This window comes from Pelophylax lessonae, assembly GCF_965119305.1.
Source record: "Pelophylax lessonae genome assembly, chromosome: 13".
Classification (NCBI taxonomy): Eukaryota; Metazoa; Chordata; class Amphibia; order Anura; family Ranidae; genus Pelophylax; species Pelophylax lessonae.
In genome coordinates, this window is record NC_138780.1 from 51,804,276 (window position 1) to 51,831,589 (window position 27,314).

Below are 27,314 nucleotides of genomic sequence, written 5' to 3' on the forward strand. Positions count from 1 at the left end.
TGTTAGTGGCCCCTGTAGGGCAGGGTTGAGGACCAATGCCATAGATGTCCCAGGAGTTAACGGGCCGGGCTGATGGTGAAGTCGTCTAGGTGGTTGCGACCGGAAGTTGCGGGGAAGATTAATGAGAAAAAAGTACTTATAAAATGTCACCATATAAGCAGCCGAACATCACTATGGGTACACATTACAGTGTACAGTAGGGCTGCAACTAACTATTAATTTGTCTGTCGACTAATCTATCGATTATTTTTACGATTAGTCGACTAATCTAACGATTATTTAAATTTTTTCTTTTTTTGCTTAATTGTTTTTTTGATTAGCTAATCCTGTAATTAATACAGACCCCCCTCAGTAAGCCCCCCTCCCAGTACAGACCCCACAGTAAGCCCTCCCACCTAGTACAGACCACTTAGTAAGCCCCCCCTCCCAGTGCAGACCCCTCAGTAAGCCCTCCCACCTAGTACAGACCACTTAGTAAGTCCCCTTCCCATTGCAGACCCCTCAGTAAGCCCTCCCACCTAGTACAGACCACTTAGTAAACCCCCCTCCCATTGCAGACCCCTCAGTAAGCCCTCCCACCTAGTACAGACCACTTAGTAAGCCCCCCTCCCATTGCAGACCCCTCAGTAAGCCCTCCCACCTAGTACAGCTGGCAGACCCCATGTACCCCAATGACAGATCCCATGTACCACCAGCTAGCGGACCCCATGAACCCCAATCAATGACAGACCCCATGTACCCCAATGACAGATCCCATGTACCACCAGCTAGCAGACCCCATGTACCCCAATGACAGACCCCATGTACCCCAATGACAGATCCCATGTACCACCAGCTAGCAGACCCCATGTACCCCAATGACAGATCCCATGTACCACCAGCTAGCAGACCCCATGAACCCCAATCAATGACAGACCCCATGTACCACCAGCTAGCAGACCCCATGAACCCCAATGACAGATCCTATACACCCCCAGCAGGCAGACTCCATGAATCCCCAACAACAGATCCCACACACACCCCAGCTGGCAGACCCCCCATGTACCCCCCACTGACAGGTCCAATAGACTCTGACAGGTCCCCCCAGTATTAGATCCCATGTCTCCCATGCACCCCAATTCCAATCCCAGCACATGACTCCGGACACTCTCTTAGTAAATGCCTCTCCCAGGTCTATGACCACCGCGGTCTTCTCTCCCTGCGGTCTTCTCTCCCCCCGTCCCCAGCCCCTCGTACGGCGGCATCTCCTCCTCCCCGGGCCCGGTGTTCTGCTGCGGCGCACTGATTTCTCCCGGCCGAAAGCGACGCTGCGGCCGGCCAGGGGGCGTGTGACGTCACACGTTGACGCGTCGACGCCTTTCACGCACGTCGACGTTTTTTTGTAGTCGACGCGTCGTGGCAGCCCTAGTGTTTAAAAAAAAGTGAGTGGAACGCCGCTTTATTGAATTTACAGTAATCACACTGACCACATTTAAAAGTGCCTATCACTGCATGGGGATCACAGGGAGAAATCCTGGAGGAGAGCTTGTCAGATCACACAGAGGGGGTCTCCTGCTGTAACACAGCTTGGAGCTAAAATGTCGGCCTCTCAAAGTCCTACCTCCTGGACTGGCTCCTATGAAACAGCGCAGTGGTCCAATGCTGGAAAATTGAACCAGTGTGCTGTCTATCATAAGAGCCGGTCTTTGGCAGCGACCGATGTTTCAGATCCAAGCTGTGTTACCCCCCCCTCTGTGTGATCAAGCCGGCTCTCCTGATTCCTTCCCTATGTCCCTTTGCCCAGAGTTCTCCTTTAAGATCAGAGGAACTGTAAATACCTTTCTCACACAGTATAGGACAAAGGTTGGCCTCCTCCATGTTCCTGTGTTAGGCCAGCCATAGACATTTAGAATCTCGGTCGGTTTAGCAGAAACAAACTGTATGGGCAGGCTGAATCCACCAAGTAGATCAATCATCAGCTTGGGTACAACCAGCCTGATGGATTTACTTGTGATTCTTGCTTGTAGCTGCTAGCAATCACTATTTTCTTCTGGCGGAGAGGACTTCCCCTGCCGGGAGAAGACAATATCTTGGCAGGAGAGATTCCTCTGTCAGCGCTGCCTGTGTTGATAGGGGAAGCCTGTGAATTTTTCCTGCAACCCGTACACCAAATACGCTCCATCTATGGCTTGCCTAATGCCTCGTACACACGCAACGATTATCGGCCAACCGACCGTCCTACTTTTGTCCAGAGTGGTGTTTTGTTGGTTGGAATGTGCCTAGACTGCACACTAATTTTCTCGGCCAACATAAATCTACTTCAGAAGTGATGTCATGTGCTGGTTTACTTTCCGTGTGTTTTTTTTCTTCTCTGAGCATGCCCAGTCTTGCTCATCAGATTTTTGTCTGCCGAAATCTGTACTGACTGACGGAAAATCAGCCGTTGTGTTGACGGCCAACAAATTTTATAGCCTGCACACCAGATTTTATTCGGCCGAAAAGTCTGAGTCGTTTGTTGAAAGCATCATACTAACAAGCCGAAAATCGGCCGATCGGACGTTGGCCGAAAATTTCCGGCCAATAATCGATGCGTGTGTACGAGGCATTACTCTGTATTGCTTGCTGGAAAAAAAAACATAAGAAAAACTGAGGTCTTGCAGAGTGGGGTAGTGTTTTTGGGGTATGCTCACCTGTGAAGGGGGGGGGGGGGGTCTTGGACTTTGCCATTGTCCTGTCACCTGAAGGTACCAGCCTTTGAACCCAGATTCTCTGAATATCCAGCCTGTGTGATGTACTGTACTCCAATATAAGTAAAAAAATTCCCCCTTTTTTATGGTGCCAAGGATCAGGACAGTCCAGGGTTTGATGCATGCATCATGCTGCTCATAGGTTTATGGTTTGTTTGAATTTTCCTACAGGTATACAGTATTCTGCGTCATGTAGCTGAAGTTTTGGAATACACAAAGGATGAGCAGCTAGAAAGTTTATATCAAAGAACCGCCTGGGTATTTGATGAAAAATACAAGAGAGCCGGATACGGGGCCTACGATGCCTTCAAACAAGCAGTCTCGTAAGCGCAATGTTTTGGAATTCTAATAAGCCTGATTTGATTTTTTATTTATTTTTTTTAATTCCAATTTAAAACTTTTGTATTTCAGAGCGCTTTCTGAAAGCAGCTTTGATTCTAAAATGCCATGTAATTCTCTCCTTAGAGATCCATCAGTTCTAGATGGACTAGATTTAATAGAGGAGGAAAGAAGAGTCCTCATTGATAATATTAACAGACGTCTTACGCCACAAGCTGTGAAAATCCGAGCAGGTAACTACTGTAACATTAATCTGTTTTTATATTGTATCTCTCTTTCAGCGTAATGTGTTTTTGTGCCAGTTTCACAAGGGCTAAAGAGGTTTTCTGCATGCTACTAGGATTTGAATGGACTTCTAGATAGCTCAAACCTGGTGTCACCACCTAAAGCAGTGGTCCTCAACCCTGGCCTACAGGGCCCACTAACAGGCCAGGTTTGCAAGATAACTGAAATGCATCCCAGGTGATATCATTTGCTGCTCAGTGATTGCAGTACTCTAGTCTGCATCTCCCCAAGGTAATACTTAAATTCTGGCCTGTTAGTGGGCCCTGAGGACCGGAGTTGAGGACCACTGACCTAAAGGACCTTTTTACCTAAGTACCATGTCACACTAGTGATGCTGTCACTGGTGAGAAAAGGCTAGATGTTGGACAGCTTTTTCAGGACACAGAAGGGAGTGTAAACCTCGCTCTCTTGCTAAGTGTTCCTGTCCTTAGGACATTTTTGCCTGAGAACCTTGTCACACTGATCACCCCGTCATTGGTTGGAAATTGCCAGCAGCTGGATATTTTTTGGGGGACCCAGCAGAGTGAACCTCACCAGCTTGCCTATGTCGCACACTCTGTTGCTGACAATCGTTTTGTAGCGCTTTTAGCAGTGAGAGAGAGACTCATCACTGCCAAAGCCAGGGAAGGAGCTACATCTAAAAAGTAGGGCTGCAACTAACGATTATTTTAATAATCGATTAGTTGCCGATTATTTTTTCGATTAATCGGATAAAATCATAAAAAAACTCAATATGCCTTTTTTGCATTTATTTAAAATAGTAAACAAACAGAGTGTTAGTGCCGGTTCACACTAGTGCGGTTTGCGAGATCGCATGTAATTCGGAGCGCACTGCTCCTAAATTACATGCGATCTCATGTGTGGATGCGAGTTCAGCCATACACGGAAGTGCCAAGCTATGAGAGACAGTGAGTGCACACTGCAGCTTCACAGAGGAGCCGGAGCTCGCTTACAGGCAGGGAAAGTCAAGAATGCAGCACAACTAATCGACGGAGCAACTAATCGATAATGACAACGATTGTCATTATCGATTATTATCGATTTAGTCGATTAGTTGTTTCAGCCCTACTAAAAAGCATGTATGTACCTTCACGGCATTTTCAAGTCATCCTGTTGCAACTTCTGGCAAACAAGTGGATTGCTAATGTGACATGGGCCTTGGGAATGTGAATGCAAAATGGTATTAAATGTATATTATCAGTTAATATAAGGTTTAAAGGGCAAGTTTATTTCCTTTTTCGCTAGGTAAAGTGAAAGGTTTACTCCTCTCAAACGGGAACAGCCATAGATTGAATAAAATGTAGCTGGTCCCTGCTGAATCTCTGGATCCAGTTTCTCTTCATTGCCATGATTTTGTTCCCTAGCAGGCGAGTCTCCTGCAGTAGGACAATGAGTGTTCTGGGGCTTCAGGTATTGAAAGAGAAAGATCAGTGCCTTTTTAAACTTAAAAAAAAGAAGAAAAAAATATGCTGAGTCTTGTAAAGGCTTTATATCACAATGCTACTATATTCCTTCCCTAAACAGTACCCCTTAAGGTTGGTGGAGAAATGGGAGGACGATGTAGGTCAACTTACAGGCATTCCAGTCGGTAGTGCCATGCCCTTTGAATGCGACACAGAGGTTAACCCAATTGTACATTCCTATTCTCCCCTTCACAGACTACACAAAGTGGGTGTTGCCAGCACCCTTGTGTACCGGATGCAAATGGGATCATTGAGACTTGATTCATCTCCTGTGGATGTGCCCAAAATGACACCCTTGTAGGAGGCGGGTTGAAATAAATATGGGGTGGCTTTGTACCTCCCCTATTTTATTATAAAAATGTATTCTATTGTCTATTAATAGTCTATCAAAGCTCTGAGAAGGCTAATGGAAGGTATACTAACAATGCTAGCTATAAAAATAAACACACTGCTTAAATAAATAAATAAGGATCTAATTTATTATAAAGCAAGTAGAAATGCGAACATAAAACACTAAAGGAATATCACAGAGCATATAAGACAAAACAATTACAGATAATACGTTACATATTCGTCCTCGGGATTTGATATCTTTCAGCTGGTCTCAAGCACACAGGAAGGAGAAAGAGAGTAGCCCAAGAGCCATGATGGCCCACAGCCAAGAGTCCGCAGCCAAGAGACAGATTCTATCTTGCAATCCGCATTTAAAGCCCACTCAGACACCACCCACACATAAACACCCACTGTCTTCATGTCCAATGACAGCTCATAAGATGCCCCCTTCCTAATAAACAGGAAGCATCTCATCTTTCCAGGAAGCATGTTATATTCTTCCACCAGGGGCGCCATCTGTCCACGAATCACTGTTTTTGACCTGGGTCATCTTTATTCATTGCTGGCCTTTGATGTTGGAATAACCTCCCCAGGAGATCTTATCTGAGGCTTCTCTACCCCCATACCTCACAATAGGAGGTTTATGCGAGAACATCCTTTGAGAATAAGAATTCCCATTTATGACTCCTTGTCAGGAATGTCCTGTTGGGCACTTTGCATTCCAGACCCGGTGTGGTCAGGTTCAATCATCCAGAAGCATCTGATATCAGAACACATAAAACTACATGTTGCCTCCAACACGGGTGGATTAAGAATGTTGGCAGTATTTTAACTTCTTAGTGCCAAGCGCAAATATGGGGCCTCTTGACGTCGCGCGTGCGCATATTTTGCGTGCAATAGCACCAACCGAGCTGTGCCAAGAGCGCGCTCCAAGCACCGTGACCGGCTCCTCGCTGAAAGCAGTGATCGGGGGGTTTTCGGATCATGTGACAGCCAGTCACGGTGGTCATAAGCCCCGCCTCCTGGCAATCCAAGCCCCTTAAAGGGTCGGCGGGATAAGGGGTTATGGTTGGAAAAATATGTACATCAGCACACAGGATTCCTGAATAAGTATGAAAAAATATGGGCTCCCTGGCTGAATGTTTTTGGGCTAGCACCAGTGCATCTAATTTATGGACAGGTTAAGACTGAACACTGCATAAGGATGTAATCTAGGAGTGTATTCCTGCACAGTATTACATCTTCCTTTGCTTACATATACATGTACCGATTTATGTCAACGCAGCTGTATACCATTTATGTAACCTTTATTGCTGTTTGTGTAAGCTTTAATGTCATTTATGACCCATCTTGGCAATATATTGTACTGCGTTGTATGGCACTGCTACAGTTCTAAATTTCAATAAAGATTTTTTTTTCCGATGAAGAAAAAAAATAAATATATATATTAGACCCTCCTGAGAAACTGGCATTCAGTTATCGTATAACTAGAAGAGATTAGATTGAGGGGTAGGGACAAACTGTTGTCGGTGCATAGTAACTTTTTTTTTTTTTTTTTTTTACACGTGCCACAAAAGTCTCTCAAAAAAATCCCAAGTGCCACTTGGCACAGATCAATACACATATTTGCCAGCAAACCATAGATCTTCAATTGCAGTCTAAAACTTTTATTGCAGAGAGATCCCATCACAAAAGTGCAATGTTTCGGAGGTGCGCACTAGCCCTTCGTCAGGCATGTGATGTCATCGCATGACGTCACATGCCTGATGAAGTCCTACGTGGCTCCGAAACGTTGCACTTATATCTTTGTGATGTGATCTCTCTGCAATGAAAAGTTTTGGACTGCAGTTGAAGATCCATGGTGTGCTGGCAAATCTGTATTGATCTGTGAATATATCAAGTGTCCAGCTGGTAATCTCTACAGCACCCACTACAGACGAGCCTGTGATCCAGGAATGTGTGCAATGGGAATATAGGCACGACTTGGCACAGGGTCTGGTACAGAAAATGTTTGGCGCAATAGAGATGTGCAGTAGTACACTTAGGAGGATGATGGCGCAAAACTGGTTAGTCTACAATGGGCCAAATAAACTATGTGCACTGCAAAATTAAAGTTTAATAAAACTAGTGCAACGATTTACATTCCTCAACTGTCCACCTTGGTTTACCTGGGCCAGAGTCTTAACTTTGTTGTGTTTTGTTTCTCAGATATTGAAGTGGCATGCTATGGATATGAAGGCATTGATGCAGTGAAAGATGCATTAAGAGCGGGACTTGGCTGTTCAACAGAAAATATGCCAATAAAGGTAAAGCGGTCTTTCATATAAAAACATGTTTCATTCTAATTCGTCACACATTTCTGTTATGTAATTGTATGTTACTTTTCAGCTTGTATCAGCAAAGGTTTTGTTCTGTTGTGTTTTTCATAGAATTCTTTGTGGTATAAGTCTCCATACACACTAGTCCGACTTGTCAGACGACTTGGTCAGCCTGACAAGTCGCGCACCGTCGTGTCCCATAGTGTAGTACAGGACCGGTTCTAATAGGAGCGACACAAGGAAAAAGGGTCCTGTACTACTTCGGGGCGACTTGCATAGACATTCATTATATGAAGTCCGTGCAAGTCGTGCCGAAGTCGCGGTGCACTCGACTTCACAGGTCGCCCCCTAAGTCGGATCACCGTAGTGTGAACCGAGTCTTAAACACCGACTTTGCTTTCTGTTTACACAATTGGCTATTATACGTAGTATTTCTCCTGTTGGAAACCATAAATTCAGCTGATGCTCATCTTCAATTTTTATTAACCACTTAAGCCCCGGAGGATTTGGCTGCTAAAGGACCAGGGGTTTTTTTGCGATTTTTTTTACTGCGTGACTTTAACGGACAATTGCGCGGTCGTGCGACGCTGTACCTAAACGAATTTGACGTCCTTTTTTTCCCACAAACAGAGCTTTCTTTTGGTGGTATTTGATCACCTGTGCGATTTTTTGATCACGCGCTATAAACAAAAAAAGAGCGTAAATTTTGCAAAAATAACAATATTTTTCACATTTTTTTTATATGAAATTCCCCAAAAAAAAAAGTAAAAATCAAAATTTTTTAACATTTTTCGGCCAATTTGTTTTATGCTACCTATGTTTGGTAAAAAAAATCGCAAAAAGCGTATTTTGATTGGTTTGCGCAAAAGTTATCGCGTTTACTAACAAAGGGAAAGATTTTTGTCATTTTTGGTGTTTTTTTTTTTAACGCATAATGGCGGCGATCTGCGATTTTTTTTTTTTTTTTTTCGGTACTGCGACATTGCGGCGGACAGATCGGACCCTTGACTGACATTTTTGACACTTTTGGGGGTACCAGTGACATTACTGCAGTAATCAGTGCTATACATATGCACTGTTACTGCAAAAATGACACTGGCAGGGAAGGGGTTAACTTTATTGGACAGGGAGGGGTTAAGTGTGTCCTAGGGGCATGTTTCTAACTGTGTAGGGACATTGCTATTGGTGTAAAAGCAAAGATCAACCGTTCTACATAGTAGAACGGTCAGATCTTCACTTTTACACAGGGAGAACTGACAGGCAGCTTGTTTACACAAGCTGCTCTGTCTTTCTCCCTTCACAGGAGCGATCGCAGTGTGACTGGCGGACATCGAGTCCGCCGGTCACACGCACTGACTTGTCTGTGAACGAGCCGCGGCGGGCGCGCGCCTCGGCGGGCGCGCGCCCGCCCGCGATAGGCTCGCAAGTCAGTGACAGGCGAGTGACGTACCGATGCGTCACTCTGCCTGGCCGGGGCTGACCGCCGCAGTATATAGTCGTGCGGCGGTCGGCAACCGGTTAAAGGAAAAATGCTTGTTTTTTCCACAGCATTCAGTTAGAAGATTGCAGCTGTCATTTTTTTGAACAGGTTAAATGGTGAAATCAAGCATCTTGGCGCTGTTGGCAGTGCCCATAATCTCCGAACATGAAGCACATTGTCTTCATAGTTTGGTTTACAAATAGTACTCAACCAATATTCTTTTTCTTATCATTTATCACAGGCATTTTATAGCCCTGACCTTTTATGCAGCGCTTTACAATTATATTTTATATTCACTCAAGGAGCTTACAGTCTCAGGTCCCTAACTCCCATTCATACATACACATATTAGGGCCAATTTAACCACTTCAGTACCGGACACCTTTACCCCCTTTCTGCCCAGGCCAATTTTCAGCTTTCGTTGCTGTCACATTTTGAAACACAATGGTGTGGTCCTGCAGCACTCTACCCATATGACATTTTTATCTTTTTTTTCACACAAATAGAGCTTTCTTTTTATGGTATTTTTAATCACCACTGTTTTTTTTATTTTTTTGCTAAATATTTTAAAGACCGAAAAATGTGAAGAAAAACCCTTTTTTATTTTTTTTTTTTCGTTTTTACATTTAAAAAAAAAAAAAATCTTCCTGCATAAATTAAGGCCAAACTATAGTAAAGTTAGTCTGGCTACTGTATCTCTCTCTCAGGCCCAAAAATGCCTGAACGGTACAAATATCCCCCGAAATACCCCTTTCTCTTACGTCCTCCGACAGTCGCCGCCCACTTCATATTCATCACCAATGGGGTTATGTCCTTTATTCCGTAGGAGTAGCTAGGCAATAGAATATGTTAGTACAAAGACTTTTAACATATCCCACCCCCAGGGGGTGGTCCCCTCAGTACATAACCCTCCACTTCCTGTATCCAACTCAGTTTCATTTGTCTAGCTGTCAGGAGTAGCTGGAAGTTTCTGTGCTGGGGCACCTTGTCTCAGCTCTCTTTCCTTTCTTTGGATTTTATTTGAGTTTTTTCTCTCTTTCTTGTTAGCTGTTATTTTACCAGCGTTAGTTAGTTCTTCTGATGAAGAGGATCATGCGGGCTGCGTCTCGGGCTGACCCCCCTGGTAGCAGGCTGTGGGTCAGTGGCTTCTCAGCCCGCCATCGAGCGTTCAGTCAGGTATCGCTCCTGAGTTATCTGAACGACCCATCCCTGTTCCGTGCAGGGATGCTAGGTGAGGTGGCTACCTCACTGGACGCTGTGCGGTTTCTCAACCCACCTTCTGATGCGTCCTGGATGCGACTCTCCCTGCCTCATGTGCAGCGGTTTGTTCGCCTGTGCGGGTCCCCCACGCCATGTGAGAGGTAAGTGCATTTATGTGGGGACCTGTCTGTCTGGGGGGTGTCAGTCTGGGACTGTGTACCTTGCCCTGTGTTCACACTATTACGTTTTCCCTATCTCTCACATTGCAAGCTGTGGGCTGCAGGAGGGGGGGCTGGCTGCACTCTGTGTCAGTTTTCTGTTTGTGTGAACGGCTGTGTGCTGTGGGGCTTGAGTTTCTCATGCTTGGGGCACATTACAGCGCCGCTGCTGCGGTTTACCATGTTCCTTTTTTGGGCAGATGGTGTGTTTTACTTCTCCCTCATGGGGTGTGGGAGCGGCAGTTTCGGCGCCAAACGGCGCCATTTTGACTGCGATCGCTCCGGCCGCATGTTTTACATGCATGGCGGCCATTTTCTTGTAGCCTCCATAGGCTTTCATAGAGCGCCCTGTATGCCAGCATTTCCTTTCCTTCAGGAGCACCGCAGGCAGCAGCAGCAGCACCGATCTCTCCAGGTTTATTTCTTTTTATTCCCTGTATCCTGCCTTGGTATACTTGTCCCTGTGGGGGTCCCTTGTGTGGGATGCTTAGTGTGAGTGGGCTACGATCGCAGCGCTCTCTTAAAGGGGCGGTCACCCATTTATTTTTGCTGCTACAAGGGCATGGATTTTCAGGAATACTAGTTTCCTGCCAATTTAGGGGGAAGCCAGGGGACTGCGGTTTCCCCCCCCCCCCCCGGGGGGGGATTTGGCTGCGATTGTGGCTAGCCTTGCGACTCAGGTGCAAATGCTGGTGGTTGCTCAATCCTCTAAAAGGCCCAGAGTTTTCAATTTCCTCTGTTTCAAGAGGGTGATGGTACTGGGGCTGCTGGGGCAGAGATCTCCTTATCGGGGTCTCGTTCCTCCCGGGACCTTATAGGGTCAGTAATGGAGGCTGAGGTAGAGGGGGTTGATAATTCTCCCCCTGGCTCGTCTGAAGAGCTTGCGCTCATGGATGAATTGGTTGCTTCTATCAAGCAAACTCTGCGTCTGGAGGAGGAAACGTCCTCCTGCTGCCTTGGCGGCTTATGGGACGCAGAAAAGGCGCATATCGCAGATGTTTCCATGCACTGATGATTTTCAGCGCGCTGTGAAAGAACGATGGCGTAATATACGCAAACCTTTTGCTGTACCAAGTAGGTTTAAGCTGCGCTGTCCTTTTACGCCCGCTACTGATGGGCGTTGGTGTGTCCCACCTCCGGTGGACCAGGCGTTAGCAGTTTTGAACAAGTCCACTGCGATTCCTGCTGCAGACACCCCGGTGTTCCGGGATGCCACGGACAAGAGGATGGAGTCCTTTGCCCGTCGTACCTATTCTATTATGGGTTCTATGTTGAAAGCTTTATTGCTTCACTTATGGCGGCCCAGGCGGTCGCGAACTGGACGCAGGTGCTTAGGCGTGTCCTGGGGGCTGATTCTGCCCCCCAGGCGACTTTGGATATGGTGGATCAAAGCCACCAGGGTGTCATGTATTTGTGTGATGCGGACCTGGATATGGTTCCGTTGGCTGCACGTGTACACAGTGTGGCGGTGTTATCTCGCCGCCTGGTTTGGTTGAAGTGTTGGTCTGTGGATCAATCTTCACGTAGGACCTTGGCCAATCTGCCGTTTGATGATTCTCGCCTTTTTGGCGAATCCCTGGATGCCCTAATTAAAGGGGTCATGGGGGGTAAGAGCACGCTCTTACCTCAATCCCACTAGACTAAGACGGCTCCTGGAAAACAGAATGATTTCTTTCGGCCCCCTCAGGGGTCCTTTCGTGCCTTTCGGTCACATTTTTGGGACAAGCCGTCCAAGGGTCACGGCTCCCGCAAGAAGCCGTGGGCAGGTAAGCAAAGGTCCGGCCAATCCGGTTCTGCGGCCCACAACAGTGCGGCCTGAAGGGGCGCCCTCACCCACTTCACAGGAAATCGTTCGATCTGGCCACTAGATCGAGTTTCTCTCTCGGCCGGAGAGCAGATTTTTTCCCTCAAGTCTTCTGTTATCCCCGGAGCGTTTGCGGGACCTGCATCTAGCGGTGCAGGACCTGGGGGCTCAGGGAGTGGTGGTCCCGGTGTCTCATCGGGACAGATTTCGGGGGTTCTATTCCAATCTGCTCACCGTGCCCAGGAAGGAGGGCAAGGTGCGTCCGATTCTGGACTTGAAGGCGCTGTACCGCCTTGTGCGGGTGCGCAAGTTCCGCATGGAATCCCTGCGGTCGGTGGTGGCTGCCCTGGTTCCGGGGGAGTTCATGGCTTCCATCGACTTGCAAGATGCGTATCTTCACATCCCGATTTTCGAGGGTCACCAGAGGTACCTTCGATTCGCCATAGCGGAAGATCATTACCGATTTGTGGCGTTGCCTTTTGGTCTCGCCTCTGCTCCAAGGGTGTTCACCAGAGTGCTAGCACCGGTTCTGGCTTTGTTGAGGGCCCGGGGCATTTCGGTTCTGGGGTATCTGGACGATATTCTGGTTCGGTCTGCGACCAGCCAGGGTCTGGAGAAGGATCTGTCCGTCACGTTGCAGACTCTGCAGGAGTTTGGTTGGACGATCAATTTTCCAAAGTCGACATTGTGCCCATCGGTTCGGATTTCTTACCTGGGTATGATTCTGGACTCTGTCCAGGCGTAGGTCTTCCTGCCGGAAGAAAAACTCGCAGCTCTTCAGGAGGCAGTCAGGTCCCTCAGGGACGTTCCATCTTCGTCCATTCGGACGTGCATGCGGTGTCTGGGATTGGTGGTCTCGGCTTTCGAGGCGATTTCCCTTTGCCCAGTTTCACACGCGGGATCTCCAGGCGGAGATATTGTCCAGGTGGGACGGGCGTCCGCAGTCTCTGGATCTCCAGATGTCATTGAGTTCTCAGACCAGAAGGGATCTTCTGTGGTGGCTTCTATCCCCCTCAGTATCGGGGGGCAAGTCTTTTCGTCCCCTTTCGTGGACGGTGATCACCACGGACGCCAGCCTGTCGGGCTGGGGTGGTGTTCTGGGCGTTCTGTCCACCCAGGGTGTTTGGTCGACGGAGGAATCCTCCCTTCCGATCAACGTTCTGGAACTGCGAGCGATACTCCTCTGTCTTCGTCGTTGGACGGACAATCTTCACGGCTACCCGGTTCGGGTGCAGACGGACAATGCCACGGCGGTGACTTACATCAATCACCAAGGGGGCACCAGGAGTGCCCGGGCGGCTCGAGAAGTGGCCGCGATTCTGTCTTGGGCCGAGACGCATGTCCCGGCAATATCGGCAGGTCACATTCCGGGGGTGAAAATTTGGCAGGCGGATTATCTGAGCCGTCGCACCCTGGACCAGGGAGAATGGTCCCTTCACCCGGCTGTCTTCCAGATGTTGTGCGCGAGGTGGGGTCTTCCGGAGGTAGACCTGTTCGCGTCTCGTCTGAACTACAAAGTACCACGGTTCGTGGCAAGGAGTGCGATCCTCGGGCAGACGCGTCGGACGCGTTGGTTGCCCCGTGGCATCAGTACCAACTGATGTATGCGTTCCCGCCGATTCAATTGCTGTCCAGGTTCCTTCGCGGAACCGACCACGGTGATTCTTGTGGCACCGGACTGGCCTCGCCGGTCCTGGGACGCAGACCTCGTAAATCTGGCAATCGACGCCCCGTGGCGTCTGCCTCTTCGAGAAGATCTTCTGTCGCAAGGACCGATCTTCCATCCTGCTTTACAGTCGCTGGCCTTGACGGCCTGGCTGTTAAAACCGAGGTCCTGAAGAACAGGGGTCTTTCCCCTGAGTTCATTCACACCTTAATAAATGCGAGGAAGTCTTCCTCGGGGAAGGTTTATTACCGTACTTGGAAGGCGTATTTTGCCTGGTGCGTATCCAGGGGTTTCTCTCCTGACACTTATTCGGTGTCTAGGGTGTTGCCCTTCCTTCAGACGGGTGTTGACCAGCGTCTGGCGCTGGCCACGATCAAGGGTCAGGTGTCTGCTTTGGCCGTTCTTTTTCGACGGCCTGTGGCATCTGATTCTTTGGTTAGCACTTTTGTGCGGGGGGTACGTCATCTGATCCCTCCTAGGAGGGACCCTCTTACCCCTTGGGACTTGAATCTAGTTCTATCAGTGTTGCAGCGTGCTCCTTTTGAAAGGTTCAGGGAGATCTCGCTGTCTTTGTTATCCAAGAAGGTCGCCTTTTTGGTGGCTATCACCTCGACTCGACGAGTGTCGGGGCTGGCAGCCTTGTCCTACAAGTCTCCGTGTCTGGTTGTGCATTTGGACAAGGTGGTCTTGCGACCTAACCCTTCTTTTCTTCCAAAAAGGGTTTCGGACTTTCATCTCAATGTGGACATTGTCAAACCTTCGCTTTGCGCGTAGCCGAAGCATCCGACGGAGGTGTTGCTTCACTCCTTGGATGTTGTCCGGGCGATTAGAGTCTATTTCACATCGACTGAGTCTTCTCGCAAGTCGGATGCCTTGTTTGTCCTTCCGGGAGGTCCTCGGAAGGGCATGGCGGCGTCGGCTTCTACAATCGCCAAATGGATCAGACGGACCATTGATCAGGCCTATGCTTTGAGGGGGAAAGTTCCCCCTGTACCTGTGAAGGCGCACTCTACCAGATCTCTGAGTACGTCTTGGGCCTGTCGTCATGGGGCCTCTGTGGCCCAGGTGTGTGAGGCGGCGACTTGGTCGACCGTACACACTTTCACGATATTCTACAGAGTAGATGTTCAGGCATCGGCTGATGCTTCCTTTGGCCGCAAGGTTCTTAGTGCGGCAGTTCCCTAGAGCCCTTGTTACGGGTTCTTTGGCTTTTTGGGGTTTTTGTTTTTTTCCCTGGGTTTTCTTGCTCCTGTTGAGCGAGTGTTTTGTTCTTATGCCCAACTGGTTTCCTTCCTTTGGTAAGGTTCCTTTCTCTGATGGGGAGACGGCGTTGCCTTGGGCGCGGCTGTGTTCTTCCCACCCCTCATGTTTACACTGCTTTGGGACATCCCCATTGGTGATGAATATGAAGTGGGCGGCGACTGTCGGAGGACGTAAGAGAAAACGGAATTTTTGTAAAATCTTACCTGTAAAATTCCTTTCTCTGAGTCCTCCGACAGTCGCCGCCCCCGCCCCTCTTTTGGGGTTTTGATGTACTCTCTACTGCTATTCCACTGAAACTGAGTTGGATACAGGAAGTGGAGGGTTATGTACTGAGGGGACCACCCCCTGGGGGTGGGATATGTTAAAAGTCTTTGTACTAACATATTCTATTGCCTAGCTACTCCTACGAAATAAAGGACATAACCCCATTGGTGATGAATATGAAGTGGGCGGCGACTGTCGGAGGACTCAGAGAAAGGAATTTTACAGGTAAGATTTTACAAAAATTCCGTTTTTTGGTAAGGCGCATGACAAGTTGTAATTGTTGTTTTTTTTTATTTTATTTTTTTGGGAAAATAAAGAAATTAAAAGATTTATTTTCTAAACTATTCAGTCAATGATTACTATGGTGATTTAGATTTGGTTGGCCACAGCTAATCACATGGAACAGATGGGCTGTGATTGGCCCTGTCTGTACCATGTAATCATTGTGAACAATCAGAGCTTACCACGAACGGTATAAAACAAAGCAATTCATTGTGTACGATTGTCATGCGATCTGCTGTGATTGGCACCTGGGATCACATGGTACCAGCAGTGGGGCTTGCCGGTACAGTGATCTATCACCCGCCATGTCCAGTGGACACAGTGAATGATGGATACCTTTTCATATGACAACACTGAAGAAATGAGTTTGCTACAATGTAAAGTAGTGAGTGTAAATTTGTGAGTACATCCCTAAGTGACAATGTCCAAATTGGGCCCAATTAGCCATTTTCCCTCCCAGTGTCATGCGACTCGTTAGTGTTACAAGGTCTCGGGTGTAAACGGGGAGCAGCAGGTGTGTTAAATTTGGTGTTATCGCTCTCACTCTACCGTCACTGGAAGTTCAACATGGCACCTCATAGCAAACAACTCTCTGAGGATCTGAAAGAAAGAATTGTTGCTCTACATAAAGATGGCCTAGGCTAAAGGAAGATTGCCAAGACCCTGAAACTGAGCTGCAGCATGGTGGCCAAGACCATACAGCATTTTAACAGGACAGGTTCCTCTCAGAACAGGCCTCACCATGGTTGACCAAAGAAGTTGAGTGCACACGCTCAGCGTTGTATCCAGAGGTTGTCTTTGGGAAATAGACGTATGAGTGCTGCCAGCTTTGCTGCAGAGGATGGGGTGGGGTCAGCCTGTCAGTGCTCAGACCATAGGCCACACACTGCATCAAATTGGGCTGCATGGCTGTTGTCCCAGAAGGAAGCCTCTTCTAAAGATGATGCACAAGAAAGCGCGCAAACAGTTTGCTAAAGACAAGCTGACTAAGGACATGGATTACTGGAACCATGTCCTGTGGTCTGATGAGATCAAGATAAACTTATTTGGTTCAGATGGTGTCAAGTGTGTTGCGGCAACCAGGCGAGGAGTACAAGGACAAGTGTGTCTTGCCTACAGTCAAGCATGGTGGTGGGAGTGTCATGGTCTGGGGCTGCATGAGTGCTGCAGACACTGGGGAGCTACAGTTCCATGAGGGAACCATGAATTCCAACATGTACTGTGACATACTGAAGCAGAGCATGATCCCCTGCCTTTGGAGACTGGGCCGCAGGGCAGTATTCCAAGATAACTACCCCAACACACACCTCCCAGACGACCACTGCCTTGCTAAAGAAGCTGAGGGTAAAGGTGATGTACTGCCCAAGCATGTCTCCAGACCTAAACTCTATTGAGCATCTGTGAGGCATCTTCAAATGGAAGGTGGAGGAGCGCAAGGTCTCTAACATTCACCAGCTCCGTGATGTCGTCATGAAGGAGTGGAAGAGGACTCCAGTGGCAACCTGTGAAGCTCTGGTGAACTCTATGCCCAAGAGGGTTAAGTCAGTGCTGGAAAATAATGGTGGCCACAAAAAAAAAAAAAATTGATGCTTTGGGCCCAATTTGGACATGTTCACTTAGGGGTGTACTCTCTTTTGTTGCCAGCGGTTTAGACAGTAATGGCTGTGTGTTGAGTTATTTTGAGGGGACAGCAAATTTACACTGTTATACAAGCTGTACACTCACTACTTTACATTGTAGCAAAGTGTCATTTCTTCAGTGTTGTCACATGAAAAGATATAATAAAATATTTACAAAAATGTGAGATATTGTATGTTTGAAAAAAAACACTGCACACCCTCAAAAGAACACAATACCCACAGTGAAGCATGGTGGTGGCAGCATCCTGCTTTGGGGCTGTTTTTCTTCAGCTGGAACAGGGGCCTTAATCAAGGTAGAGGGAATTATGAACAGTTCCAAATACCAGTCAATATTGGCACAAAACCTTCAGGCTTCTACTAGAAAGCTGAACATGAAGAGGAGCTTTATCTTTCATCATGACAACAACTCAAAGAATACATCCAAATCCACAAAGGAATGGCTTCATCAGAAGAAAATTAAAGTTTTGGAATGGCCCAGACCTGAATCCGGTTTGAAAATCTGTGGGGTGATCTGAAGTAGGCGGTGTACAGGAGATGGCCTCCCAATCTGACAGATTTGGAGTGTTTTTGCAAGGAAGAGTAGGCAAATATTGCCAGGTCACGATGTGCCATGTTGAGACTCATAACCAAAAAGACCGAATGCTGTAATAAAATCAAAAGGTGCTTCAACAAAGTATTAGTTTAAGGGTGTGCACACTTATGCAACCATAGTATTTATTTTTTTTTTCTTCTCTCCATCTAAATGATTTCAGTTTGTCGTTCAACTGAGTTGTACTGTTTATAGGTCACATTAAAGGTGGAAAAAGTTCTGAAATTACTTTTGTTTTTTTTTTTTTTTTTTTAACATCACAGAAACCTGACATTTTATCAGGGGTGTGTAGTGTGTAGACTTTTATCGTGTGTAATATATATATATATATATATATATATAAATTATACAGATAATATATGTATAACTTTTTTTGTTTTGTTTTTCTGCTCTGTTTAGATAAATTTGATTGCTCCTCCTCGGTATGTGATGACTACAACAACTTTGGAAAGGACTGAAGGTCTTTCTGTGCTCAATCAAGCAATGTCAGTAATCAAAGAGAGAATCGAGGAGAAAAGGGGTGTATTTAATGTCCAGATGGAGGTATGGTGTGCTGTAAATGAAATAATGCATGATTTGTAAAAAGTGGAGCATTGGCTTAACACCGAACTGTACCATACTAGCAGTTTAAAATTGTATAGATAGTAATGTAGTGTCTATAGAAAATATTCACCCACTTGGACATTTTCTTATGATCATGCAAGCAGAGGACTAGGGGGATAGGCCATCAAGAGACCCCTCTGATGGCGTTACAGGCTTCAATGACTGAGATTGAGTATACAACCGCTGTTGCCCAAGTTCTTCACCTGTTGCAGCTTTATGTAAGATTGACAAAAAAAGTTTATGTCTCCTTTAAATTGTTAAGACACCTGGGAGACTCTGAAGGTAGCTGGAAGATGGTTTGTCTAGTATGAGACAAAATTAAGCTTGTTGGCCACCAGGCTTTGTGGTAATGTACAGTGCATCCGGAAAGTATTCCCAGCGCTTCACTCTTTCCACATTTTGTTACAGCCTTATTCTGACATGGATTCAATTATTTTCCTCAAAGTTCTACAAACACCCCATAATGACAACGTGAAGACCCCGTTCACACTGGGGCGAACTGTCAGGCGACCTGGTCGCCTGCCATAGAGTAGCTGTGGACCTGTTCTAATAGGAGCGACACAAGTCGCTCCAACTTAGAAAAAGGGTCCGGAGCTTCTTTGGGGCGACCTGGAGCGACCTGCATTGACTTCAATGATATGAAGTCCGTGCCGGCCGCTGTGAGGTCGCCCCGGCAAGTAGCGTTGCCCCAGTGTGAACGGGGTCGAAAAGAGCTTGATTGAAATCTTTGCAAATTTATTAAAAATAAAAAACAAAATCACTTGCTCATAAGTATTCACATCCTTTTCCGCAACGCTCAATATTGAGCTCAGGTGCATCCCGTTTCGACTGATCATCCTTGAGATGTGTCTACAAATTGATTGGGAGTCCACCTGTGGTAAATTCAGTTGATTGGACATGATTTGGAAAGGCACACCTGTCTATATAAGGTCCCACAATTAACAGTGCATGGCAGAGCACAAACCAAGTCATGAAGTCCAATGATTTGTCTGTAGACCTCCGAGATAGGATTGTATTGAGGCACAGATCTGGGAAAGGGGTATAGAAAAATTTCAGCATTAAAGGTTCCATTGAGCACAGTGGCCTCCATCATCCGTAAATGGAAGAAGTTTGGAACCACCAGGACTTTTCCTAGAGCGGGCCGCTCGGCCAAACTGAATGATCTGGGGAGAAGGTCCTTAGGGAGGTGACCAAGAACCCAATCTGACAGAGCTCCAGTGTTTTCTCTGTGGAGAGAGGAGGACCTTCCAGAACAACAACCATCTCTGCAGCATTCCACCATTTAGGTCTGTATGGTGTAGTGGCCAGACCGTAACCTCCCCTCCGTAAAAGGCACATGACAGCCCGTCTGGAGTTTGCCAAAAAGGCACCTGAAGGACACTCAGACCATGAGAAACAAAATTCTCTGGTCTGATGAAACCAAGATTGAACTCTTTGGCCTGAATGGCAAGCATCATGTCTGGAGGAAACCAGGCAATGCTCATCACCTGACCAATACCATCACTACAGTGAAGCATGGTGGTGGCAGCATCATGCTGTGGGGATGTATTTCAGCGGCAGGATATGGGTGACTAGTCAGGATCGAGGGGAAAAATGAGTGCAGCAATGCACAGACATCCTTGATTAAAAAACTGCTCCAGAGAGCTCTGACTGGGTCAAAGGTTAAATCTTCCAACAGGACAACGACCCTAAGCGCACAGCCAAGATAACAAAGGAGTGGCTATGGGACAAAGCTGTGAATGTCCTTGAATATTCCAGACTTGAACCCAATTGAACGTCCCTGGAGAGATCTGAAAATGGCTGTGCACCGACGCTCCCCATCCATCCTGAGGTCCTGCAAAGAATAGGTGTGCCAAGCTTGCAGCATCATACTCAAAAATACTTGAGGCTGTAATTGGTGCCAAAGGTGCTTCAACAGTGTATTAAGCAAAGGCTGAAAGTTATGAAAAAAAAAAAATTACATAAGTATTTACAAACACTTAAACTTCTTTCACATTGTCATTATGGGGTATTGTTTGTAGAACTTTGAGGAAAATAATAAATGTAATCCGTTTCAGAATAAGGGCTCTTTCAACGGGCGATCCGATCAGATCCGCCTGTCAGTTTTTTAGGCGGATCTGATCGGATCCTCCATGCAGCTCTATGGGACAGCGGGTGTCTCCGCTGACACCTGCTGCCATCCGTATCCGATCCTGTCCGTGAAATCTGGACGGATGGAAACCCTATTTTTCCATCCGTTCAGTAATCGGATCGGATGAGAGCGGACAGGCGGTCCGCTCTCATCCGATCCCCCATTGAGGGCAGCGGGGGCTGAGACACCTCCCTCTCCGCTCTGCAAGCGGAGACGGAGCTGTCATCCGCCGGCTCAGCGGGGATCGCGGACCGATCCCCGCTGAGCAACACGGATCTGCCTACGGAGGCGGACCGTGTGAAAGAGGCCTAAGGCTGTAACATTACCATGTGGAGAAAGTGAAGTGCTGTGAATACTTTCTGGATGCACTGTATTTACCAACCCTAGACTTTGTTGAAACTTTACACATTTAGAGGCTGTAATCACACCCTTGCTCTTTTTGCCAGCTGGTGATTTGTGGGATAGCAGATAAGAATTTAATCACATCGCTCTATTGACTTGAAATTAATCTCAGCTCATGTTGATTCAAATTTGGCTCAACAAGTCGCTTATCTCTAGTTTCAGACTTTGAAATTCTGCACTAGGTGTTGCACATAAAACATAGAAAAGTGCATTGACCTAAACAGAGCTTTGAAACTTGGAAATGCATTGTGGAATTTGGCCAAGAATAGTGAATGAGAATAAACTGAATAATTTCCTTGGCTCTCAAACTAAGTGTTTATATAGCATCCGTGAGTTTCGGCGACAACTCCCACAATGGAAGTATGAAGGTTGCCATTGCTGCACTCCTAAAGAAAATACTAGATGTCTGTTTAACTTCATTTACAGACCCCAAAACAAGCATTCAGAATGCTTTATTTCTATGTTTTGTCCTGGATCAGCAACCCTGAAAAAGCATTGAAGCCAAAGCTTCAGCCCCAGGGAAGTGGCATGCTTTCCCTTTTACTCCTTTAGTAAAGGTATAATATGTTAATTAACTAAACCTTTAGTTTTCCACTGCATGGAACCGAACGGTTTGGCTCGCTTTTGTGCTTTTCCACTGCTGGTACCGCATGGTATAGTGTAGGAACGTTTCAGTACGGTACGGCGGCGCTTTTCCACTGCATGGAACCGAACGGTACGGCTCTCAAAAACAGTACCACCTCGATTGTGGTTCCAAGAGGTACCATACCCGGTACCATATCCCACAATCCTTTGCATGCAGTCACTACTAGCCACTGATTGGTCAGAGAATCCCACCCACCCCGTTGTTATCCCACCCACTTAACTTTAGTACTACTTTAGTGGAAAAGCATACCGTACCGAACCGTTCCAACACCGTACCATGCGGTACCAGCAGTGGAAAAGCAAACAGGGCCAAGCAGGGCCGAGTAGAGCCGAGCCGGTACTTGCAGTGGAAAAGTGCCATTATAGTTGTTTGTAATACTGAAACACTGCTTTCATTTTCAGCCCAAGGTTGTCACAGACACAGATGAAACAGAGCTTGCCAGACAGTTGGAGCGGCTTGAAAAGGAAAATGCAGAAGTGGATGGAGATGATGATGCAGATGAAATGGAAGCAAAAGCAGAAGATTAATATAAACATTAAACTACAAAAAAATCTGAACACATCAGAAGCAAACTGGCGTTAACCATTATATATATATTTTGCCCCAACATTTTATTCAAAACCATTTCAGTTGTAACTTCCTTCTGTATGCAAAATACATATCCATTGAACACAGCCTGTGTAGACTCATAAAGCCATCTTTTGATACATTTTTTTATTGGCCTTGCAGGGCTTTGGGAACTGGTAGGATAAGACTGCCTAAACTCTGAGCCCATGCACAATTTTTTCACATCTTCATTGCCCTGGTGTGTAAAAGCAAATTGTATTTCAACCTTTTTGCTATGGTTAAGGATTGCTTGTTGAAAGCTTTCACTTAAGTCCAATTGAAGTCACAAAAACTGATACTCTGTCAAATATTGTGCTAACAGCTTCCTTGTTTAAAGTCTTGCCTTCACTTTCCTGTAAAATCATTTGTGTAATGTATCCTAATTTAACTGCTGCCCAAAAGACACCAGAGATTGACCATGCAGTCTTCTGCTACTTAACTAACCTGGTCCTACAAACTCCCTGTTTTTTTTAATGACCCTTCGTAAACCCTCATCAGTGAGGATGCGCATGAGGACTGTAACCAATTTTTATCCATGCCAACGTAGACTAATGGAGTGGGAGAGTAGGAACTGCATTTTCTGAAAGGAAGCAAAAGTATTTTAGGTAATTTTCTATCTGAAAATAAATTGAAAATCTATAGCGGTCCAGGACTTTATAGAAAAAAATGTGCAAGACTTCAGTTGGACTTAACGAACACCCCACTTTTGTTGAGGGGGGGGGGGGGGGAACGATAATCCCTGGGTGATCTATGTACATTGCAAGGATTTTAACAAAGTTTGTTGTAGATTCCTACTTTTTTTTTTTTTTTTTCTTTTGTGAAGAAAAGAAATGGCTATTTGCCTGTCAATGTGCAAAGTTATTCTGAATGGGAGTGACTTTTATTATCAGCTGCTGCACTTGCAGGGTGTGGATCCCTTAAGACATGATTAACCCTTTTGGGAGTATCTGACCAAAAATTAAAGTTTTGTAGCAGAACATGCCTAAAATCTGATTTGTATCTTGGTGCAGACTTCTGGGAAATCAGTGAGCTGGGAAATACCATTTGGGGGGGGGGGGGGGGTACACCAGCGGTGTACAGAAGGCCTCCAGGTTGCAATATACCGTATTTTTCCGTGTATAAGACGCCCCCCATTTTTCCAACCCAAACCTCAGAAATCGATATTTTAAACATAAGGAGTTGTTCTTCGGAAGGGTCCAAACTATCTCTCTGCAGCCCTATTGCCATGTTCTTTTGCATAGTGAATTACATTTAGTTTGAATTTAGCAGTGTAAGACCATCGCTTCCCAGTACTCATTTTTTTTATTCTCTGACATTTGGGCTCCGTTCTCGCATCTCTCTCTCACATCTGCGCACTCCAACCTCCAATGGTATCGCATCTGCAGTCTCCGCCTTTTACAGCATTATCTGACGTCCACAGCTTGCAATTGGAGGAAGCCTCTTTGATAATATGGCTAGCTACGCACCCGCGCACTGCTTACTGACTGTGTGTAAGACTCCCCTCGATTTTCAGCATAAAAATTTGAGCAAAAAGTAGCGTCTTATACACGGAAAAATACGGTAGTATTGAATTTTACAGAAAATTACAGTGCTGCAGATTTTTTTTTTTTTTTTTTTCCCCCCCAAGAAAGCGGAGTTGCCCCTTAGAGCTAGAAGACAAATGGGTAGAAATCCTAAACCATTTTGGTAGATGCAAATATGTGTATGAACCATTTCATACCTTGAAAGTTATGTGGATTTAACCTTGGGTTATACTGCTGTCTTTACTGGGAATTGGACACTGGCAAACAAAAGTATAGCACCTCTACTCCTAATATGCTTTAGTTATTGCTAGTGTCTAGTGAAGATGGTTGTCTTTGCTCTTTAGAGAAAAGTACACCCATTTTTTTTTTTCTAGACATTTCCACTTTTATCAATAATTTTTTTTTTCTTATCCGGCTAAACTAGGACTGGTTCTGAAGCTATCCAGATAAACTGATCCTCAGTACCGGTACCCAGACCCCCCTGGACTGAGGATTGCATTGCTAGCTTGTAATGTGATCTTTGGGCACTGGATTTCGCTTGTTGGGCTCCGCAGACACAGTGGGGTTGATTTTCCAAAAGTGCAAAATCGGCCTCCAGGTTTTGTGTTTTTGGCAAAACCTAATTGAATAACCTGAAGTTAGAAGTTGATTGGCTACAATACACAGCTGCATCAGATTTTGCACTCTATTTTAGTAAATAAACCCCCTAGTGTGCTTCAGAGTGCTTTGCAGGTCCAGGACTGTGATATATCCTGTGGTGGAATCATCATCCCTGCAGACTGTCTACTAAGTGTGCCCTAACAAAGGATGAAAATTGCCTAGAATGTGATATATTTACTGGTTTCTACATGTGACATTGTCCAGTACTTACTGGGCTTGTTAGCAGCAGTATGCTTTCCGGGCCTACAACTGGTAAGTCTGGAATTTTGTCTTTGCTAGCGCATGTCATGCTATGTTTTCCCCTGTTCCCAGCAAGGGTTAACCCACTGGAGATATACTGCATCACAAGTGCACTCACACTACCTTTTTCTGCCTTTTCAGCGTGAAATAGTTGTCCACAACTGCTCTCCTCGCAAGGGTCACAGGTCTACCTTGGTTCTTTTTTTAATCAAAGGAAATAGGTTGGGACTTTTAATATTCACTGTTCTTTATTGAGTCTTCATGTACAAAAATATGCATTACAAGTGAAAACTTGTCAGATGTTCAAACTGGAGCATAAAAAAAGAGTAAATTGTATAACAATTTATAACATTGGCAAAATAAAGAAATTCAATCTTTTGTCGTCAATATAGAAGTGCCTTCCCCTGGAAGCAACAGAGGGAAGGCTCCAGAGGAGGGGGCAAGGGGGAGGGTGCAATGGGAGGGGGTGGTGGGGAGCTCGGAGGGGGAATACCAGAGTATTGTTCAGATGAGTAACTTTCAACAGGAATCATTCAACATACCGTATCATATTTAGACAGTACATTTAGGACAGGGTTTCTCAATTAGGGTTCCTTGAGAAATAGGTAATTTCTGCCTCTCAGATAAGTTCCCAATGACACCATTTGTTCCTTTTAGTAAGGGGATAATTCTCCCCAATGGTGACCAGAGTAAGGAGCATTCTTCCCACTGACCGTCGCACTAATATGTCATGAGTTGTAGATTTTTAATTTTAGCAGGGGTTCCCCGAGACCAGAAATTTATTTCATGGGTTCCTCTCTGTTGAAAAGGTTGAGAAAGGCTGATCTAGGGTGTGATAGCCAAGAGGACCATTTGGACAGAAACTTGCCGTGGTTAGATTTTCCCTGGCTACTATTCTTTCTATCTCACATTGGAGGTTAAGGTCTGCAAGTGTAGACCCTAGTGGGGGGTTCTGTAGTTTTTTCATTTTCTGGTTATGTTTACTTTTGCTGCTGGTAGAAGGTCTACAATTACTACTCGTGAACTGGGAGGTTTTTCTATGCCCAAATGGAGTAGAGCTAGCGATTTGTATCTTGTTTTGGGGTATATAGTGGAATTAGTTCCTGCTACCTGATCAAAAGGGGGACGTTTTGTATGTCTTGTAGGACTTTGTGGTGTGGTTTTGTTTTTAGTGTCCAATATATGGGAATAGATCCCTGAAAGTCCTCGGTATATATATAAAAGCCTAACCCATAAGAGTATATACATTGTGAGGTGTGTTTTTTTTTTTTTTTTTTCCTCCCTGAGATGGATCCAAGATTTTGGGAGGAAATGGTGAGCTAAATACAATTAGAAGAAAGCACAGTTATGAGTAACACTATACAGGATAGGGAACAATTATGTTCCCTATATAAGTTGAAGGACCTATATGAGAAGAAATTAAGGGCTTGGTGGAACATCAAAAAATATCTGGATGAACAAATCTACCCAAAAGGTCTGAGAGTCCAGATCTTCCACCAGAATTAGGAAGGTGGACTCAGACTTTAAGAAAAGATAGGAAGATAATTTACAGCAGTGTACTCGTAGTATGGTGGTATTGTTGGACTACTATGAGAAACAAATGGTGCAGATTAATCAGGACTTGCAAATGGCTCTAGACTCCCTAACCCCTCATAGACAGAAACCTCAAGTAATATCTAAGGAGAAGAAAATATGCCAGTTCATTGAGAAACTGAATAGGGACATATAAAATACAAAAAAATAAAGTTGGAGAGAGATTAGATGGCAATGCAACAAATCAAGCATATAAATTGGGTGCCTTTCAGAATAGGGGGCATTTTGGTTCCAACTGGAAGGGATATCAAAGCTATGAGGGGAGCAGCCAATCTGAAACTGAGTCTGTGGGCTCATTTAGAAGAACATCAAACCTATCTGGAGGAAGGCGAAGGGGATGGAGTCACCATAAACGTGGGGATACATATAAAAGGAAACTTGAGGACGAATTTCATTCCTCTATCCTTCATTGACAGATGCAGTTTCTGATGCATATCAGTAGGGTTATACTGCCCCCTACAGGAGTAGGAAACTAGGCAGAAAAAGTTCTGGCTACGCCTATGGGCAATCCCTGAGGGTACACCCTCGGTCTTCCTGCATAGGATGTCAGTTTTAATCTGCCTAGTCAGGAGTAAGGACCTAGTTCCTTGCTGGATCTTGGGTCCTGGCATAAGTTATTTTTTTTTTTTTTGTAGATAGTTTTTATTAGCTAGCTTTTTTTCTCCGGGTTTTTTTTCCTGCAAGATCTACAAGCAACTATGCCCGATCTGGGTGACGCGCTGTATGTTTAGATTAAGTGGTCACCCCAGCTGGCCAGCGAGCGTGCGTAGACTTTAGCTTTGTGCTGGGTTGGCCACGACAAAGTCCCGCTGGACGGGGACTGGCCCAGCGAGTTAAACGTCGTGCAAGGTCGCACATGACAGGATCTAGGCCTGTGTTGCAGCATTCCTATTTGGCCAACAGCCCCCCCCCCCCCCACTTTGGTGGAGAGGGGTCCTGTCAGGAGATGGTGTCGGCCTGTGTTCCTGAAACAGTGAGTTAATGTCCCCCCCCCTCTTCCCTGGCGGATTTTGGGGTGGATGCGGGCCCCTCCCTGAGAC

At 45.9% G+C, this 27,314-nt stretch overlaps 1 protein-coding gene across 1 annotated transcript in view; it reads left to right on the forward strand.

The window, feature by feature from the left end:
* The window catches only part of EIF2S1 (eukaryotic translation initiation factor 2 subunit alpha), a 48,663-nt gene extending 26,337 nt beyond the window's left edge, over positions 1-22,326 (forward strand). Inside the window, exons 4-8 of the mRNA XM_082242582.1 lie at positions 2,898-3,049; positions 3,192-3,298; positions 7,355-7,452; positions 18,270-18,413; positions 22,054-22,326. Coding sequence (XP_082098708.1) covers positions 2,898-3,049; positions 3,192-3,298; positions 7,355-7,452; positions 18,270-18,413; positions 22,054-22,179 — 627 coding nt within the window. The 3' untranslated portion in view covers positions 22,180-22,326. The remainder of the gene's footprint in view (positions 1-2,897; positions 3,050-3,191; positions 3,299-7,354; positions 7,453-18,269; positions 18,414-22,053) is intronic.
* The last annotated feature ends 4,988 nt before the right edge of the window (positions 22,327-27,314 follow it).